General features: G+C 38.9%; 1 protein-coding gene across 1 annotated transcript in view; it reads left to right on the forward strand.

Annotated features, from left to right (window-relative positions):
- Positions 1-3110: 3110 nt before the first annotated feature.
- Positions 3111-22515, forward strand: part of LOC139132718 (transient receptor potential cation channel subfamily A member 1-like) — a 61250-nt gene continuing 41845 nt past the window's right edge. The window contains 2 exon segments of the mRNA XM_070698984.1: positions 3111-3292; positions 13490-13725. Coding sequence (XP_070555085.1) covers positions 3238-3292; positions 13490-13725 — 291 coding nt within the window. The 5' untranslated portion in view covers positions 3111-3237.

Genomic DNA, 22515 nt, shown 5'->3' on the forward strand with positions numbered 1-22515 from the left:
ATCAATCTGTAACTATGGTCCACTGGAATCTGTACCTGAGTTACTCATTCGTGTACAACACGCTATGACAACTCTTTAAATGTGCAGGGAATTTTCACAAGGTCTGGCAAAACCTCGGCAATATCGCTGATCGTGATCTTAGGTTATATTGAAAAGTAATTTTTTTCAAAGTTTCATTCAGAACATACGTGGTGTCAAGGCACCGTTTGCTCAATTCCTGTCAGAGTAAATTCCTAAAGTTTTGTAAAAATTTCGGGTAAAAATTTTTTGTCGTATATTTGTGACGGAACCCTGACGTCATTAGGAGTAAGCCAGACCAATGGTTTCTATCAGTATTAATAATGAATCTGTGCTTGGTGCTGCAACTCATGTCAGATACACGGAAAGAAAGGTCATCGAACCCTACACTGAGTGAATTAAAGTAATAGCGAAGATCAACCAAGCTTTGTTCTTTTTTGGAAAAAGCGCCCAAAAATGTCTGTGACAAAAATATTTTTACGAGTTGATATTGACACTTCATTTGTAATGACAAAGTTATTGGCAAATCGATCAATGAAGTAAACTGTCTTGTCCCGTAACGAAAAATAAGTTAACTCCCTAAAAGAAGGGTGTAAAGTGATTCATTCTTTAAAACCAAAACTATAAGGAGAGTTCGCACATCAAAACTGAAAGACTTAAGCTTTAGCTAATTCTCCCCGCCCCACAAAACTTCCCTTTCGAATTAAATTCGGGGTCACCGTGCTCAATTTGGTACTAGAGATACAAATTACCCAATAATTACCGACACTTAAAGTTCAAAATGGCTGCCACCCCCCCCCCCCGTATTAACTCTATGGGGGAAAAGATATATTTTACAAAAATAAACAGGTGAAAACTTTGCTCACTCAATGAGCTTCAAATCAAGCTTCATAATGCAGTGTAAAAGGTTAAGAGTCCAAATATTTATCCGCTGAAGGAAATGAGACATCTGGTGTTAACGAAGTGAAACACAGCGATGCGATATTGCATAGATTGCCATTGTCTTGTAGGAAACAGCAATATCATAGCGATATAATCTGTCGAAATCTGTCAACCGCACGGTTCATTCCCTTCATGTTTGTTTGGTGACAGACGTCTCAAATCCTCAATCTTTCGAAATGGACAATTAGCACGTCTTCACGTTTGGCATCGTCACTGAATTGATGAAAGCGTAATGCTCTGTCTTTGATTCATGTTAATTTGCAACGTAACTTTGTGTTTGTGAAATTATTTTTGATTGAAATTTCGTTGGTAACAAGCATTGTGTTTAGAGTAAATCCTTTCGCTAGCATGGCGTCGTTACCATGGCTACTAATGATTTGTCTGGGTCGATCATACCGGACTGAGTTGTAACGCATTCTCGATTATTTGATTATAGTCTGTGTGCATATTTGCTAGAGGTACTCTTGAAATGCGGCCATATTGAACACTTTACCGTAGATTTATTTGGCCAGTGACAGTGAAAACCGTAATTGAAAAGCCATTGATTTATTGATGAAATCGTTTGTTTTCTTCCTACGTCAATGATGGAATAAGAATGGCGGGTATGGAACTATCAAATTGGTGTCGATACGATCATGTGAGAAGTGGCAAGTGTTTCTGTGATGCCTGACATACATCGCAACAACATGATTACTTGTTATCTTATACGGTCTTTTATGGCACGTCTTCACGTTTGGCATCGTCATTGATTTGATATGAAAGCGCAATGCTCTGTCTCTTCTGCAAGTTAATTTGCAACGTAACTTTGTGTTTGTGAAATGATTGCAGCCACGCTGAAACCTTGATTGGGCCGTTAATCGAAAATTCTATTTTTCCATAGAGTTAACACAGGAATGGCGGCCATTTTGAATTTCAAATATCGTAAAATGTTAGGAAATTTGTTTCTCTAGTACCAAAATGTGCACGGTGACCCCCGATTTTCATTCTTGATTTTGAAAGAGAGATGTTGAAAGATTCCTTAAGGAAAGTTTGAGCAAAAGTTTCAGTTTTTCACTTTCGAGGCGCATACTACCTTAAAAGCATCGCAAGTCGACATGTACAATTTTTCTTCAAATATTTTTGACATTGGATTATCCGTGATACTTCATTGCGTACAGCTGAAGTTTACAAATTGGTTGCTCGTTTTGTCTCGCCTTCGATTAATCTGATAACGTGTGGGTTAAACACTGCATGCCTGCTATACCCGTACAATAATTCAGAATGTTTATAATCACTGATAACAGCAATGAGTGTACTCATCTTGGTCCAGTCAACATACAGCCTACCTTGCCTGCAAACATTCGGTGTAAATCACTAAATGCTTTCCATGCTATTTTGGTATTACCTATAGCGAGCATAATTGTGACAAGGGTTATGTCACGTCATTGCGTGGAGCTTGGCAGAAAAGTGTCCAAGCAATCACTTTATCGACAGTTTTCCCGTTAAATTGTAATTATCGTCGTGACGTGTTCCGAAGTGCCAGTAAAGTTCAAAGATGTGGCCGACCCGTTGAAATATATCGTTGGCGTGACTTCTCTGTTTGTCACGAAATACCAGTAAAATTCACATGTGCAGCCAACATGTTCTAAAAAAAATTGAAAGACAATAAAATCTGTTGTTTCTCCGAATTAGGAACATATACATTCCCCTTGCCTGCGTTAACAACTAGCTTCCGATGACGTCACTCTCAGACTCGACGTGATTGGATGCGCACTCAAATTACAGTTCCTATTAGTACAGGTAAAATTTCGCAAATTTTGAAAATTTCCGTCATCTCGAGATGGAAATGACCGGACTGTGTGCATAACCTCAGGCACGAAAATGTGTTAGATTGCGTAATAGCAGAACGGTAGACAATTTTTGAAGAAAGTGAAACATTCCTGAAACTGAATTTTGTTTTGATTTTCAGTAGCTCTTTACTTCTCTCTCACTAAAATGACATTGGTGAGGTAAGTTCAGAATTGTCGATCGATTAATATCCGAAATTACTTTACAAGTAAATTGCACGTCTTGCTCAACCTTGTGACGAAACCTTCTGTTTATCTACAATCTCGTGAACATAGTCACGCGAGATTTGGCCTCCCTGATGCCAAAAAATCGATCCATTTCGATTAAAGTTTTGACTGAGCGAGTGTGTAGGTCCATCATCTGACTTGAACTTGTGGTGTGAACATCCAATGCGCATCAAGTACGTCGACACGCTGACATCAAACTGTTGAATTCCTCACTGGTTCGCGAATGGGATCGTTCATTTTTAACGCGAGAATTTGGCCAAGTTCAAAGACATCAACAGGTGAGAAATTTGATTTAGTCTTTGACACGATGGTCACAAATGCCAGCAGTCCCTGTTTAATAGATTATCCCTTCTCTTATCTTATCAGAGTAGGAACGCAAAAGGTATACAAACTGAAAATCTACCAAGATTGTTACCTTACGTAATACAGTGACCGACCGTTATTGAAAACAAGTACCAAGTTGAGTACAAGAAGCTTATCGCTTCTTTAATGAAGAATTACACATCGAAAATATTCCTTTATCATAAGGTAGATCGATCAAAGCTCTCTTTGCCGAAATACGCAAGGAGAGGAGCCTACATAAATATGCGATGTCTCATTATGAGCGTCGGGGGAACAGTTTACTGGGAATACATTCACGCGGCCTTGATCTTCTTTCAAAGAGTATTGTTCTGTTCATCGCTGAAGCTTTTTTCAAAATAACCAACTATAAAATGCGAACAGATCCGACATGCAACTTGATGATTAATTTTCATTACCATAAAAAATCGTCAATCGATTGTCATTCAGTCCGGAACGTTATTGCATCCATTTTTCCCGATGAAGATGTTGACTCGGTGATTTTCGTCATGAGGTAGCGCTGACAATTTAATTTCAGCGTTGAATACTGGAAACTGAAGCTGAATAATGAAAAGTGGAACATTTGTAGACAAAATCTTTGGGAATGGTGCCTCTGAAATAAAACTCTGAATTAAAGTAGACAAAGTTATAGGGAAACGATACAAATATGGTAATTTTTAGAGCATGGTTACCTAATGTAGCTGTTTGTCGGCCATGTAGCAGTTTGTCCTGCACTTTCGTGGCTCTTAAATTTCCAAAAGTAGTTTATACAACATCCAATGCCTTTTTTACTATGATGCTACATGCATATAAGAGGATTTTTTCCTCTTTCTTTAAGATGTTGAGGATGAAGAGCGGCCTGTAGCTGCCATCCTATGTTTTGTTCTCACAGAATATGACTCATAACCTGTCGTTTAAAATTAATGAGGCATTAGAAGGGAAAAATTTGCTTCAAATGATTGGCATCTTCAAAAATCATACATTGAAACGAATACAATTGCTCTCTGGAAATATTCTTAATATAGAGTCGCTGTTGTATCTGTCAGGGGATGGTATTTGTTGCGCTTTCAAACAAGGCGGACTGTCAATTGAGAATGATTAATGGTCTCGCAGATTGTTAGTCTGTAAAAAACATTAAGTCTGTTATAATGTTGGACTGTTAAAACGATCGAGTTGATGTAATTAGCGTCTTTAACTGGAGTGCACAATGGTTCTGCAAGAACACCGTACTCTGTCCTACATATTTCGTCATATTGAGAGTCACAGTCGAGAAATGTTAGTCTCCTGTGAATTTTTGTGCTCGACTCGGAAATCGGGTGTGATTGGGTAAGACTTAGACCATATTTGACTCGGTTGGGTGTTGAAGTCGATTAGAAAGTTACAATATCGGCTATTTTGTGGCTTTTATGCCGTAATACTCACTTAAAAGAGGTAATTGATGGTGCTGATGACGTAGTTGCTGTAAGGCATTATGACAATAATCATGATGATAATGATGATGACGACAACAACGACGGCGAAGATGAAGAGACCAGGGATAAGGATGATGACAAATGAAAATGCTAAACCACGATTACGCAGCAGTTTTTTCAAGTTGTCGTCAAACAAAAAAATTCAATCACCAGCACTTTCAGGAAGAAATGTCACGCGAAAGTAGCCGGAAATTATGAGCACTGCATACTACGATCGCGTGGATCACACAAAAATCCACTAATTTGTTTTATCGAGAAAGTACTTTCGTGTTTCCGTCAGCAGGGCAATGCACATGAATCAATGGACTTAAAGTTAAACCGTGTTTTAACTCCATTAACAGAACTCTGTCAGTCTGACATATCAAATTCTCCATGGAATCACTCAGAATAGCAAGGAGAAGGAAACGGAAGTGCAGGAAGGGAAAATACTGTGGCGTTTCAAATTTCAGATGGTCACGTGATTTTAGGGGTCGACAAGAAAGGCTGTTTTGTGAATTGTTAAAACAGCTCGTTACTTTAACGCAATTGATAGTGACGTGGAGATCATTATTCCCCCGTTAAGGTAGAACGCGCCTAGGGGACAGATATTCGGACTTTCAAACTTTCACAATTCTTTTCTGGTCTACCACTTGTGGGGGTTCGTTTTAAAGCTCTCGGTGAAGAAAACTTTTCACCGGCTAAGTTGTTCGAAAATGAAAAAAAAAATCATTTTTCTCCACAGAGTTAACACAGCGATGGAGGCCAGTTTGAATTTCAAATATCGGTAAATCTTGAGTAATTTGTTTCTCTAGTTCCAAAATTTGCAAGGTGCCCCCCCCCCCCGATTTTTATTCTTGAATACGAAAGAGAATGAATGAAATATATTTTGAGGAAAGTTTGAGCAATAGTTTAACTCTGTCACCTTGTGATCTGACAATGTAGGTTTACATTGTTATGATGTACTGACATCAAAGTCCAAGATCGTTTTTTTTCGAAACAACGCCAGACCATGTTCTGTAACTCCAATTCGATGTCAGCGGAACAAACATCGTCGCTCCTGACGACTGTTTGTAACGACCCTTTAATACGATCTATAAATACACAGTGATTTGCAAATATGATACCCGTTAAAAGCTTCGACGATAAGCTGACCAATGTACAGTTGTAGTCCGGATTTAGAATCAGGCGTGGAACTTGACAAGGGAACACATTGAATCGCAGATCTGCAGATTGGACCGTAACAAACTGAACTTGACAGCTGGGAAATTTCAACGTATACTCCAAGAGACAGAGGAGAAAGGAAATCTGCAATTTGCAACCATCTACGTACTTTAACTCGGTGAGTGAACACCTTACATGTACAGAGGTCACGGGAATAGTAAGTACCTGAATCCGACCGCCGAACGAAGAATATGTTATCAGATTACGATATGGACTGCTATGATCTGTCTACGAAGAGCCACTTTAATATTTTATCATTTCATAGTAAATTACTGTTAATCCTTCATGAACGTGGCATATGGCAAACGCGTTAACATTCTGTGGTTTCTCACGGTTTGAAAAATTGCTGAATCAATCTGGCATTGTTTGAACTTGACACTGTGGTGACGCACTTATGACATTCCCCTTTGATGCATGGGCAAATAATACTTAGCCGATCAATATCATATCAGATACAATACGCGAGTCTGGATTGCGCCGCTCGGGCCTACGAAAGTGCGTGTACACACTTTGTCACACTAACATGATACGTGTGCATGGCGCGTATCTCGTCACGGTTTTCGAGGCTCAGGTTCGTGGTTGGACACCACGAGTATTACCTCGTGGGATGTTCAATCCAGGGTAGTAATAAACGTACAGCGACATGTGAAACCAAAGTTCCGTTTGTGAAATCCGATGCAAGAACCGCTAACTCACTCAGATCGAGTGAGCAAACTTGACATAATACCACTAGCGCAGAGACAATGGGCGTATAGTCCTTTTTACCTGAGGGCAGAATCGTCAAAGCATGTGATTTTGCTGATGAAATGAAGATCATAAAAACTGTGAAGACCATACGATTCCCAAGGGATGTTTCAATTTCTCAAAGCTTTTATCCCAAATATCAAGTGCTAGAGAAACTCATAAACATGACCCTGCCCTTCACCTTGGCAAGCCTACTCCCATACCAAGAAAGTAAAGCCTTTCAGTTTTCATGTTTACGAAGGCTTTATCGGCAACCCAATCAATGAAACGCTGTAGTGATTGTCATAGGGGTGTAACACTACAGCATTATTAGTTAGTATTGGTGGTATTTTCATCAATTTTCAACAATGTGTAAGTCTTTTGTCTTGCTCTATAGCAATGTCGTATCCAAGGTGGTAGCTTTTCTTGACATGTAGGAAATACATACCAAAGGATAGTCTCCTCTTAATCATTTTTAACGCATAGATTAATCGTTTTGTCACAAAGATGAGATGGCTAAATAACTGGAACACTAGTCACTCTGGCGTGTCCCCAAAAGTACATCATCAAGGCCGGACTTCACAACGGGGTTACGAGACTCGTTGTGGGAATGATAAAACTCGACCCAGAAGGTATCTGAGAATTTACACGAGTTAAATAAATGGTTTTAATATTGGTTGCGTCACTGCTTTTTGCAGAAGGAGCATAGCAATGTGTCATTAAGACCCAGTCAGTAGAGATCATAGTTCGTGTGTATTATAAGACATCCTGAAGGGAGTTTAAATTGAAATTCGCGAATTCCTGTCTACATAGCTTTTCAATGTTACGGTGCAGCAGGGAAGAAAAATGACACAGATTCAATACAGCGCATTGGAGAATGTTTTAAAACGATACGCCACTGAGTCCTTCTCAATTACCTGGTAAACTCAGTCAGTGTCAATAATTGTATGGCCGGATAATTTTAGAGTCAATGCAATAGAGGTGTCAAGCACTCGCTTTTCAAATTGAACCCTATTGAAATTTTTCTTCAAACTATTACATACTGAATGAACAGCTCGCCATCATGTCTTTCAATTTACAAACGAAACATGCGCTCCTCGGGAAAAAGAAAATTAATCCGAGAGTTTTATTACGATAGCACGCCCCGGGGAGAAAAACAACTAAATCTTACTATGTGAAAGACGACAATGTTTCATTTTATTCAAAGTACAAGGTATATAGAACACTCAAAATCACATATTAACGACACACAATACGGCGTTTCAAGACTGGTCGTCTGTTTTCGCGATCAGAATTCACAGCTTGCTTGGCAACCGAATGACTTTGTTTAACACACCCATGTCAAGTATCGCCGTCAACTGTTTACACTGGACACTGCTCTTGTGTAAGTTTTGATCGATGGGTGTCATTTCAATGAAGTCACCGCATGTGATGTATATTTCAGCTGTTACCTGCGCGCGTTGAAATGGATTAAGCAAGCACTTGTAGGAGAAACACTCCATTTGTGAAATAGTAGAAGTAAATAAACATAAATTCAAAAGGAAAAGGGCGCACCTAATTACAAGCAATGAAGTCAACTTACGACCATTCAAAATATCCTCTCTTTGCAGTTTTCTACGATTTTTTTGCTTATTTTTGGATTTTTTTGGATTTTTGAAAACTGAAAAATTTGAAGGTACAAAATAGAGTGACCTCGTGTCATTATTAATTTCAGTGTCACAATGAGATAATTATGTCTATGTCCCTATTGAGATAAGTCATAAGCCGACTATTCGATATGAATCATTTTAATTGACCCGGCTTTCTCCATTTGCCACATGACAACACTAAATACTCTCGATCGATGCTATCGCTCTGGGAAATTCTAGTTCTGTGAGTTATAAGCATATAGTTATAAGCAATAGTTATATGTATAACTCATGTTCCACGGACCATTAACACATTTTATTATTCAATATAAACTTTGTGGAAGTAATTCGATGGAATTCTCATTTGTCACTGAGGTAAAAGGCTTCCACTTAACCTGTTAACATATTTTTACCGTTGAATATGTGATTCTTACATCACTGTGTACTGAATAGAAGTGCATTAACATAGTGTTTTATAGTCACAAGCATGGTTTCTCTTAATTGAATTATCATCGATTAATCAATCGTTTACTTGGACAATCTTTTCAGGCGACACTCATCGATTTTGTTACCATGATCTGTAATATATAAATAAGAAATAATAAAAAAGAATGCTGATTCGGCAAGCAGATAAGGCTACATGGGCATACATGTCTTCGACATTTTCAATCTACATGGACATAAACACAAAGATTCATGTAAATGTTGCAGCAACTCAAAGATGTCATCTTTCCAAAAACAAACAAACATACATACTTACATACATACATACATACATACATACATACATACATACATACATACATGCATACATGCATACATGCATGCATGCATATGTACTAACGCACGCAAACGATGTCAGGTTGTTTGACGTAAACTGCTAATAATTTGTTTGACCAAATTTCAGTCTTTTCTTAAGTTGTCGGTATTGTCGCCGCATCTGGGTTCATTGTAGTGCTCTAGCCCTCTTATATGATTTACATCGATGGATGAAAGAAGCCTGTTTTTTAAATGAATGAAAATATTATTGAGTACATTTTGCCTGAAATCAGTGTTAGTACACATGTGTCTCAACAGCATAGGAGACCAAGAAGATTGCGAGTGGTCAGCGATGATGGGATGCGTCCGAGAACAGCCGCCCGAAAGAAATATAGTTGATTTAAATTTTACCCTTTACAATACTTGACTATTGTGTTTTAATTGTGACATTGACTGAACCCCTTCACCACCATGGTTTGCACCAATTCAATCATTTTCTACGGTAAAGTTGGACCTCTAGACAGGGAAATTGGGTGAAAGGGTTAAAGTAGTTGTTTGAGGAAATACAGTCAGGACAACCATTTAATTTGCCTTATGTTATCAAAAGAATGCTGCATTTTTAGCAACCGGATTCAATGTTCTTTCCTGGTTTGGCATTGACTAAACTTTGAACGTCACGTGTTTGTCTTAAAATATCAGAGCTACAACTCTATACTGTTACTTTTGATGTTAATGATGCCATACAGCACGAAACCTCATACTAGTTTTCCTTATGTCACCGTAAACCAAGTAAACTTCAGACGTGACTGGAAACAACGTCAAGGGGAGCCACTGGGAACTTCAAGGGGGAAAGATAAAGAGTCAAGGGTGTCAAAATCGTTCGTCATTGTTACAGCAGTGTCTAATGTTTGTGACGCTTCAAAGCGAGAAAAGCTAACACTTACGCCGAGAGAAATTCACAAAATTGATTACAGAAAACTCAGTGAGTCGATCATATTTAGAAGTTGCAAATTCTGCCTGTAGCGTCATCTGTTTACCCGATACGATGGAAAGTGTAACAGTTACTATGGTTTACATTTATAAGTTAATGCGATACAAATGTAAAATGTCATGGTAATGGCTCCCAGTAGTAAAATAGATGATATGTAATTTTGACTGGTATATTTAAAGTTTGATGACTTTTGATAACATAACATGTACAGGGCAGGGGATCCGTTGTCTTTAAGACAGTACACGCGAATGATATATTAGGGGCCAGCTTAAATTCAAGCAAATAGTTATAATCCTGTGATACGAGTACTATAGGAACCGTTAACATTAAAATGACATTTAAAACGAAACGACATGCACTACAGCTGTTTGTCCGAGTTCATAATAAACAACATTAAGGTCACTGATCAAAGTAACAGATACAGTTGTTTCGTTTTCGACAGTTATAGAAAGATTTAGGGAAATGTGATCGGGTTCGCTTTTCGCGAAGTCCTATATTTAAGCTTTCAGCTTAAAAGTTTACTATTTACCGTGACTAAAATCATACCTAGCCTTCTTACATTGCTGTAAGTTAAGGGCAAGACACGACTGTAGACTGAAGAAATTTTATCACAAAGTCAAGGTCGAGTATATTGTAGTAATTCAGGTTACCTTTATTTCAAGGTGTCTATTCATCAGGCTGTTGCAGACTTGGCGTAATATGTATTTTATCCATATCAAATATCACAATATGCAATGAGCTCAAAAGTCAATAGGCATTTCCTCGAGATGTTGATAAAATAAATAAAGATGAATAGGAGAAAGACTTTGATAGGCACATAAAATTCCCACTCTACTGCAAATGAGCAAAGTCCACAAACAATTATACGACCGAACTAACAGAACGAAAATTACCATATCTACCACTTATATGCTTCAGTGAATGGATGAGTTGTTTGTACCAGACATTTAGTCTTAGTGAGTGTACAAAGAGCAACAGCACTCTTGCTGTTCCAATACAAAGCAGATACTATTTATGTGTCGCTAGTAATATTTAAGGACCTCACTTGCTCGATGATGAGGCACTCAGTGGCAGAAGATTGCGGGGACAAATTTACAGTCGTACAAATATTTTCGCTTTCTACTGTGACAAGAAACGGGGGTCGTGACACTTCAGCCAAAATTTTACTCGGCCAAAACCAAATCTATTTAAAGTAACCTTGTTCTGTATGCGAAAATATAACCCATTTTGTCTTTGAAACATAACATAATTTGCCTTCTCATATTGAACCTTAGGAAATAAAAACGGTGGGAATTTTTGCAAAATTTAAACTTTCCTTTATGGAGTACACAACAGTTTTAGACCTTGTTTTCAAAAGGAGAACATATCTCAGCAACTGTCTTTATCACATTTTCTAAAGGCATCAATCTTGATTACTTTGTCTTTTTAAATTGTCACATTCTCCCCGCCGGGCCCTTGCACCGTTCCCCCCCCACATGTAATAAACATACATATGCATCAGAACACCTTACGTCAATATGTAACCACAATAATGGACATTGCGTTTCAAATTGTTTCGTTCCACATATCGGTCACAATTTCTCGTTGTACTCCCGACAGCATATTGAATTACCCGACATTCAGTTTCTCAACTGATACGTGTATTGTATACTTACAGCAACCGACTTTCTCTCCGAACTTCATTCCAGTTTCCAGTAATAACGAGGCATCATACATATTTTATCAGGGACAGCAACTTGAAAATGTTTAGAATAGCGATTGTAATCTATTACTTTAAGTTACGGAGAAGTTTCATTTATTCAAGGACAAGCCTTGAAAAAAAGCTAAGCGGTCGTACAGGAAGAATGGTCTGGTGATTTTCGTGGATTTGTCGATTGGAGGGTTACATCACGTGACAAAGAGAGGGCAATAGGGTCTTTTCAAGTTGGGAGACGGTAGTGGTTTATCAGTTGCGAGCAGGGAAAGTGGTTAGTGACTTGGAGGCGTAAATTTTCCAATCATTAGGAGATGCGCGTAAACAGCCCCCCACCCCCCTCGCCAATCTTAAAGTTATCCCAATATGGCACAATTTATGTGTAAAGTGTATACATCGGTTTCAATGCCACCGAGTCGCTGTTTCGGTTTGCATTGCTGGTATATGTGTCTACAAAAACCTAAACACTGACTCCGGAAATCAACCGTACACTTTGGAAGTCGGTATTTTGTCAAACCGTCCCATCCGCGGTTGCTGTGGCTGCTCTTGAGTGATGAATTCGATCCTCAAGTTTGTACGTTTTACCCTTTCCGGTTTCCCCCACGCACAATTAGACATTTAGTACATCAGCGGATGAGACGATCACTTAAATGACGATCGGGAAATGAGGGAGCGTCATTAAGATGTTCAGAGCTCCATGAAAATTTAATATGTGTACTTGAAAATACTACCCACAGGGAGGCAACGTGGAGGTGTGAATTTTGAAAAAAAAATAAACGCTGCGATTTTTGCCATTTACGCAACAGCTTCTTAGTTTCATTTTCGATAGAGAAACATAGAGTGTTTTCAAGTGTGAAATTCATGAACGGAAATAAGATTCTGCAAATTTTATTCCACCGTAACTCATCATTTTACACCACGTCATCATTATCGTCGTCGTCGTCGTCGTCGTCAAAAAGGATAGATACAGACTGACAACTTTTAACTTGACGCTCCCAGTCACTGACAGTATCAGAAAAGTGAAATATTCATGGCTATAAAATTCGACACCGTCAACCCCTCATTTCTTGTGTACCTTCAAGAAGATACACCTGACCAAGCTCACGATTCAAAGCTGAACACACACTTCATGATTAGAAGTATTTACAAATGTAATGAGTTAATAAATCGTAAAGACAGTTGCCATCAATATCTGCTGGAAAAAACCGCTCTTGAACTTAATGTACAACTTTTTCATCTAAGCCAGTCGATATATAGTTCGATATTTTAAATTACATACATACATACATACATACATACATACATACATACATACATACATACATACATACATACATACATACATACATACATACATACATACATACATACATACATACATACATACATACATACATACATACATACATACATACATACATACATACGTACGTACAACTGTGTGTGTGACAGTATGTGTGTGTGCGCGCCTGTCTGTTTGTAAGTTGTAAAGATTTAATCAACCCCAGCGGCATTTTAATATTTCAGCTACTCTTGAAGTGGTTTATGGCATATCATCCGTAATTTATTCATCAAATTAGACGACCTACTATTGAAATACTTACAAATTTCACTGCGCATGAGCAAACACATGTCCGTTGATCCACAGCGTCCTCTTTTTACACTTGCAGAAGAGAGAGAAAGGAGTGCGATGCCGAAAAAGAACTCACCGCTCTTAAAGAAGACCGGAAGGGGTTTCTGGAGCAAGGCAGCGGCGGAAGTGACCGAAATGGTCACCGTTGTCGACGGCGTACGGAGCAAGGACAAGGACGGAGGCTTTACCGTCAAAAATATGACTTTCGACGAAGACAGCGGCGACGCATCGGGGTTGTGCAGTATCAAGGATAGCCCGTTTCGTATATTGACGGTAAGGGTAGAAATGAGCGGGTTTCATTACTTTTTACTGTTCATAGGAGATGCAAGGTAAACAACATTAGAAAAGTGCTCGGTGTCATCGGGTTATGGTTTCAAAAAACTATAATTATGTGGAGAGAGAGAGAGAGAGAGAGAGAGAGAGAGAGTAAACATGTCCATATATGAGTAAGAACTGCGGTGAGACAGAGTGCAAACAGACGAAGAACGGGTGAATGAATGAATGAATGAATGAATGAATACATGAATGAATGAATGAATACATGAATGCATGAATGAATGAGCGGATGAATGAATGAATGGACCTACTGAAAGAAAGAAACTTTGTGTTAGAGACGCTGAATGGCGATGAAAACAGGAGAAAGTTACACAGGAAGCTAGCTCGACTGACAGGTTAAGAGATGCGAGGTCAGATGGGGTAAATCTAGGGCACGCAAAAGTAGCCCAACAAAAATGCCAAGTGATGATCAAGAAGAGAGAGACAGGGAGAGAGATTTTTGCGAAAACAACGATGCGACAAATATATCTAATAGTTTTGATTTTCTTGCTTTTGAATCCATCAAAGATCTTAGAAATATTGTATCTACAACTCGTCCTTCAATCCTGTCTATGATTAATCTAAAAACACGTGCACACTACAGATTTCGTGAATAACCATACGTATGCCAGTGAACATATCAGCGTTCGCGTCCGTCAATCATTGACTCCACGACATCAATCTAAACCATTCTGTCGTTTCGGAAAACATGGCAAGGGAATAAGATATCAATCAATTAATTGTTGTCATTAAAAATATAATGAACGAACAGTTTTTTTAAATAGTGGATCCTAAGGTTTTTGTCCGTCATTATCTATGTGTCCTTGCATTATGAATAGACTAATTTGCTGCATAAAGATGAACACATCACCGAATGGATTCGAAATAAAATAGAAGAGATAATGGACCAGTTTTGCGACATGCTGCCTTAAACAAAACTGTTTTGCAGACAGACACTTTATCGATTTTAGACTTATCTTCTGTGCCGGTCGTTTGGAAAATGTGCATTGTCTTATCAGTACCATCAATACACTGATACAAAAACTAATCTTCATCTTGCGATTATTTTCGCCTTTTGTTGTCATCTGTCAACAAGTACAATGGATCAATAGCAGTGGCGGTGACATGCAATAATCCCTGGAAACGGCTTCACCTGTTTAAGTTAATTGAGGGCGCCTGTTGCATTATGGTTACCGGCGATCGACATGGAATTGCGATTCGCAGATAGTAAAACATAGAAAGTGTCTCTGTAAACAGTCAGTATAATAATGCTGTCACTTCGCAAGGGTTTGATGCCTCGCGCATGCGCACTTCGTGACATCACCCTCGGTGCGCCCACGATTGTGAGTAGAGTATTCAAGTCCCAAAGGTGATGCCGACACTATTTGCTCAACTAATGGATGTCTGAAATTTTCCATAATGTGGACATTGTTAATATTGAATTTGGTCATTACTAAAGGGAAGGGGTCGTCGGAAACGTGCCTTGTGCAACTTTCTTGTTTACAAACAATGTATTTCATGCACGATATCTAAATGCATGGTGTCAATATTTCTGCAACATTTCAATTTTACTGTGTACATTGTGAAAGACATGTTTTATCTTTCATAAATCGCCAACGAACCTTTGATACAGTGTTTACATTGGTCGTATGGGTCCTATACTCCCTTTGAGAGCGGGTCCGACGACCCCCTCCGGTGCAAAAAGAGATCTGCGCCTGACATGCGCAAACGAAGCAGGGATGGGTAAAGTAATGTACATCGGGGAAACCGTCAACGCCACACTGTCATTTGATTTCAGACATTCCAACCAACTGGTTTACTTCGTTAAGAAGTATCGTCATCTTGTGCGCGTGTATTTTGTATTTTATAAGTAAGAAATAATTGGCAAAATAGTTGTGATTAATATCCAATAATAAAACTGTCTTGCAATTAGTCAGTAACCAAGAATTATTGCTAACCGTATGACCTATACTTTTACTTTGTTTGAATTTCCGTAAATGAAAAATGAGTGAACAGGTATGTGTGAAAAACGACCCAAGATTAGTCTGTTCTCTTGAAAGAGCGCAGTTTTGATATCATCTCCGAAAATATAAATGTATATAGTGAAACCAAACCGAGGACAACCGACACATTCTGTGAAACATGTATAGATGTGCAGATACGTACTTGTATAGATGCACATAGATACATAGATACATAGATACAGATACATAGATACATAGATACATAGATACATAAATACATACATACATACATACATACATACATACATACATACATACATACATACATACATACATAGATACAGATACATAGATACATAGATACATAGATACATAAATACATAGATACATACATACATACATACATACATACATACATACATACATACATACATACATATGTAGACGGATAGATAGATGGGCAGACAGACAGACAGACAGACAAACCAGCAAACAAACGGAAAAACAAACAGAGAGATATATAGATAGATAGCCGAGTGTCCTGAAACTCATTTGATGGGAAAATGCACAATATAGTGATGACGTAACAACGCTTAATTGATGACATGTTTTGCGTGATGATGAGTATCATCCCATTAAATCCATCATGCCAAACTCTACCGCAGAAAAAAATGTAATTTCTGGCAAAAAAATTAGGTGTCTCAGTCATCAAAGATAAACCGCTCTTTTCATTCGACTGATATCCGCCAAACTTAATTTACCGACATCTGTAATATATCATCTGTCGCAAATCATGAAACTTGATATCATAATTCACAGTAAATTGGAGAAGATTAAAAATGAGACGCGTGCTGTGGTCGTAAAGATCTTTTGTTTCTTCAACTTCAAATTATAAACAGGGGCAACAAACGAACCAGTTCCCGAGAAAATGTATTTGACATTGGTTATTTGGGGGAGCGAGCGGGCGTTTTACCTCTCGTGTCATACGTGTGGACATTTTTATCATCATTGGGAAGTGGATGTGTTTGTTAAGCCAAGCGGCAACGGGGAAAATCCCGGCTGATTGTTTTAGTGCAGGATTCTTTTGCTACTGTGTTTATATTAGGGGCAGGACAACAAATGTATAGCGGGGAGTTAGGGCAGATGGGGAGGGGGCGCGCTGGCAAGTTAGGAGGCGTCAGCTTGAGATGTTTCAGATGAAACATTGCAATGGGGAAGAGGAGAGAACTTTTAACTCGTTATGCGAGGGTAATTGCAATGTCCCTTGAAATTCCCGAAGTTTACCTAGACTTGAATAATATATATATTCACGGTTGCAATGTATTGTGAAGTCGACTGTTTTGTTTCCCCTGCATGTAATAACGCCACGAAACCATTTTTGTTACATCCTTATAGTTCGTAAGGGGGCCCCAACCTCTGATATTTGGGATCTGTGATTTTAATAATAATAATAATAATAATAATAATTTATTTCACCATAAGAAATGTTTTACATTTCATGAATATGACTGTATGTACAATTGGTGGGGACCATGAAATATAGTTCAGCAGAACTAATCTTCCTTCACTTTACTGCAAACGATGGATTGGAATCCCAGAGAGAGAGAGAGAGAGAGAGAGAGAGAGAGAGAGAGAGAGAGAGAGAGAGAGAGAGAGAGAGAGAGAGAGAGAGAGAGAGAGAGAGAGAGAGAGGAGAGAGAAGAGAGAGAGAGAGAGAGAGAGAGAGAGAGAGACTCGAAGTTCAATGAGAGAAACTTTCCTCAAAGTTTATCAGTGAACAGTTTGCTGTGGTCTTTCACTTATTGATATGCTGAATTTATTCCACTTGTGAACAATATTTATTCGCCAACGATAAAATCGTATTATTTACGTAATACATGTACATCAAATGCCGACAGCCGCTTGTGCCACTGTGGCCTGTCAGTACAGCTCGAAAGATTGCATAGGTTATGATGTAGTCATTACAGTGTAGTCCCCGAGGGGCAAACTCGGGCAATGGCGGACAAATGTGGGGATTAGACAGGCTGGCATGAAACTGCGCCTTGGGAGCTTTAGTGTCTTTTGATCTACGGACCCTTGATAGCCGAGCGTTGAGGATAGCACCGATAAGGCTAATTTGTGTCCTCACGCGGAGATTATGTTGATAGTATAGCCCATAGGGAATGGGCATTCCACATTTTAGAATACTCATTTCTGAATGCTCTTCGTAAGACTTAGTCTAATTGTTGCAGGAGTTTTGGTTTACAAGATTGACTGCTACATAATACATATTATTTGATTTTTTTAGGAGAAGAATAAAAAATATAGTTTACTTTTAGAAGTAAAATAGTGAAAACGTTATCAAACATTAAAGCTTCATGAAGTACAAAGCTAATTTCCTTAAATTGAAAGACCTTGAACGAGAAGTCGTCAGAAGTCAGCGTTATGGAAAAACGGTTTTACAACGGATTAATTTGCTATAATGTAGAATATATCAAAACGCTTGCACTGATAAGGCACAACGGTTACCTACGTTCGTTGCCGATTACGCGGCAGTTTCTAAAAGAAGATCAAAGTCGGCAAACAGAGTTGCGACTAGGAAAACAATTATCTTTTCATCCCAAACTGTCTCGGTTAAACAATGTTAAGCGAGTCAAGTTCCCATCAAGTTATATACGTATGTTTACACTATACGATATAAAGCTGAACAGTTTACTGTTCATATTACAAAAGTAACGTCACGAAATTAAAAAAGAGACAATTTTGATGCCAGTTACTTAGAACAAACGTTGAGAAAAAAACCCCGACTGTTGCTTTCAGATAACTTTAGATGAATTGTTTACTTGTAAAAAGGCAATTTCATCTCAGAGTGACGACAAAACGCCTGAAGTCTTACTGTGTTCGACAGGATAAATTATCGATTTCAACAATCTTTACTGTAAACATGACGATATTGAAAGCTATTAATCACGCGGAAGTATTTTAAAAGACCATTACATATATTGGACGTTGATATTTTGTCAAAATCAATAGAGAGTTCCATTCAGGTATGAAGATCAACAAGTTTCTATGTCGACTAAATCTCTGCCAACAAAACATTGTGATGACGTCAAAAGCGATACCTCCGGCCATAATTGTCGGCTTCCTGACAGTGACGCGTTTTAATGACCGTTTTGCTGACTAACGGTGAGCAACCATCTTCGTCTTGTAAATGCAAGAAAAGTCGTGACAGGTACATTTGATACTGAGAGTAAGTTACTCCAACGGTATACAGTTACTTAGTCGAAACGAGAATCATTGTCGTTAGCTTTCCTTAGAGTACGGTGACAAATTTGTCAATCAGAATGATTGAATGAATGAATGAATGAATGAATGAATGAATGAATGAATGAATGAATGAATGAATGAATGAATGAATGAATGAATGAATGAATGAACTGATTATGGAAGAAAGAAAGCTGCTGCAACCTTTTTAGAGAATACATTATTTCAATTTTTCCGGGGGAGGGGAAACCAAGTCGAATAATCAAGAATCTATTCGGTTAATATGGATGCTACAGAGTCCCGTATTAACCGGCTAGATTCTAGGCTACTCAGGTCAGTGTGTTGTATACGCCAATCAGTGCGTGACGCCCCTTGCGTTCCCAGTGCTTGTTTGCGCACACGTCTCGGACGCCCCATTTCCGCCCTACGGCCAAAGCCCGCTCGACCCAGTTAAATAATTGACTTCAAAGTTGAAGAGTTTCAAGCACCTGTGAATAATCCTGAATACCAAACTGATTTACAGCGGTGTAGAACTGCAGTCAGGCGGTATGGACTTTGTAAGCCATGTTGTTTGTGAATAGAAGCACATAGGGTCGCTCCGCCAGGGCACTGTTAGTGTTATGCCCCCGGAACACCATCGGGCGCTTTAAATAAAATTATTTGTTCGCCGTCCGCGTGCTGGTAGATTTTCAGAGGAAATTAAGAAAACAAACACGATGTGAACACTATTACAAATAAAAATAAACACGATTGTAACTAATTTGGGATAATTGGATTTTCACATTTTTTTTAAATTTCTCAAAGTGTTAGGTGCTGTATAGCTGAATGTTGCACTATTGCAAATTACTCATGAAAACAAGTGTGTAATGTGAAAAGAAAAGCAGATGAGATTGCATTTGGAGACATTACTTCACCATCCAATTATCCCAAATTAGTTCCAATCCTGTTAATATTATATTTCCAACAAAAACCAAATAAACATAAGGTTCATGATAATTCACCTTAATGTGTTTTTGTCATGTTTGTTTTTACCCCAAGCTGGCTGGTAGGTTTTTCGAAAATCCAAGGATGGCAAACAGAGGATTTTCTTAAAATGGCCCATCAAAAAGACAGTGCATTCATATACTACATGGTAATTCCTTCTCACCCGATGTATTGACGTCCTTTTTGAGTTTGCAAACATGCTTCCGGTTTTGTTACCGATGAGTTTGGAACGAATGTGCTAGAAAATGTATGTTGCAATTGAAGACATTGTGAGCGATTGCTGTTTTCCGTTTCTCATACTCCTTTAATGGATTAATGTATTCATGAATCATATTGAAACAAACGTTACAATATTTCATTCGAGTTATAGCTTTTAATAGTGATCCATTTTATTTCATAGTTTTGATGGATCGGTTTGGTGTGCGAGTATTGTCGGGTAACGTCTTGTTTTACGGTCAATATATCGTAGGGTTCTGTATTCACAGCTGTGTCTTGAATTCTGCATAAAGAGAAAAAAAGCAGTGTCGACTTAAGATCAATTCGAGGTGGTCTACCTCTTCAGAGACTGTCGAGACAGGTCATCACAAAGAAGCTGAATATTCTAACTCAATGATGATAAAGGGGTGGGCCATTTAATTATCTGGTGGGGGAGAAGCTTTGAAGATAAATTTTGTGGCGATTGTTCTATCAGCGTCCGAAAAAGAATCCATTTTCATTCCAGAAAAGACTAACCCATCTGTTCATATCTAGTTCAAAGATACATTTTTCTCAGCTGTCTTTTCCTCACAGTTCGGTGGCGGCAAAGTCAAATATGATTAACAATTTTCATAAATTTAATAGTTTACACAATTTAATAATTTACATGTAAGCGGCTTTACGGTGTACCTATGACGCTCAGCATCATCAGTTGGGCTTGGCTTTTATCGAAGACATGTTTCGTGAGGAGGTAGTCTTGAAGGAATAGCTACTCCGCAAAAGATTTTGGTTATCTAGCATCATGATTGCAAAAATATTGTAATATCTGAGGGTGACATCCGAGGTTCATAAAAGAGTCTTGTTGCACGGAAAAGCATCAGATCGCAAGTACACTTTGGTACCTCGGCTGTACGTGCTGACATCAGGAAGTGAAACAAATTTGTCTGTCTGCTTATTTTTTTGTAGTTCTCCACGCATATTTATATATTGGATCATCCCTGAACTGTTGGGTACGGCGGGGTGTGGTGGTTTTGGAATGCAGTGCTTGTCGATCGACAGTAAGGAGTTTCAAGGTCTCAAATTGGTGCAGAAACTTTGTCTTTGCGTGATACCGTAACCAAAGAAGCCATTGCCCATCAACGTCTGAGTAATTCACTCATGATGAATTTAAATTGTCGACGATGATAAGTGTATCGTGTTACATTTGATCAATCAATAGAGCGCTCGGCACTTACTAGCCGTTCAACCACTCAAAACATGTATTGTTAGCGATGTCCCCGTGACAAGGTACTCGTTAGCTTTTAAGCGGATATAGCTAAGTGACCGACCGGAGTCCAATCCTTTTTCAGGGGCCACCAGATACTTTAGAACGACATAATGGTGTATTGGGCTAAGTATTTGTGTCTCCGGTGATCATCACGCGATGATACATCATTTTTGAACCCAAATTTGTCAGACTTCCTTTCACACTCAAGGTGAATCAGCAAAATTTTGTGCATAGGCGTCGTCTGCGAACGAGACTGCTCGCCAGCGAATTAGCCATCCATGTATTCAAATGTATTCATATAATAAATGTTCTGTCTAGAGTATTGACATAGTGATTACTGCAGTTCAGAGATTATGCTAGCACAAAGGTTAAACATCTCGCAGAGTTCGAGCCGAGTTTATAAACTCATCGTCAGCCAACGGCGATGGACACGTTCTTGCGACGCATGCGTTCGCATGCTGGACACGGGGCCGACGAGCACCCTTCCGACGAGGAGGATGACCGTAACGGCGGGCCGGGTGGCTCGAAACGGGCCACTTGGTCATTCAGGACGTGGAGGGCACGTAATATGGGAAGAAATTATGATGGTGTGCATGGGGACGAGGAGGTCAGCAAATCCGCGCTGACGGGTCACGCCGGCTACTGCTACGATTTGGACGGCGAAGAATTGGACAATCTCTCGAAAAGAGACTCCGAGAAGCTAAACGAAGTAAGTATACACCGACGAAAAACGGTCAAAATAAATCAAATGTTCTGGTTAATTCTCCCTGCTCAGTGATGCCCGGCGGAAAGCAAGCTTTTAAGTTATAACAAAGTCTGCAATTTGTGAATACTTAGACTGTTTTGATGTGATATTGTCGTGGTTTTCATGTAGAACACCAAAACAACGCCATGTCATTATTATCATCGTGTCTTGCCCGGTAACAATCCCCCTGTTTATGGGGACTTCCATAGTCCATTAAGATATAGCCGTGAATAATATGACTATTGACTAGTGTGATCCCGCAACTCTGCACTTAGTACACAGATTCCCTCAACGCCGTCTGTATGTAGCACCCATCTTTTGACATGCGACAATTCGCTGCACAATATCTG

This window comes from Ptychodera flava, chromosome 5 (assembly GCF_041260155.1).
Source record: "Ptychodera flava strain L36383 chromosome 5, AS_Pfla_20210202, whole genome shotgun sequence".
In the NCBI taxonomy this organism is placed as follows: domain Eukaryota; kingdom Metazoa; phylum Hemichordata; class Enteropneusta; family Ptychoderidae; genus Ptychodera; species Ptychodera flava.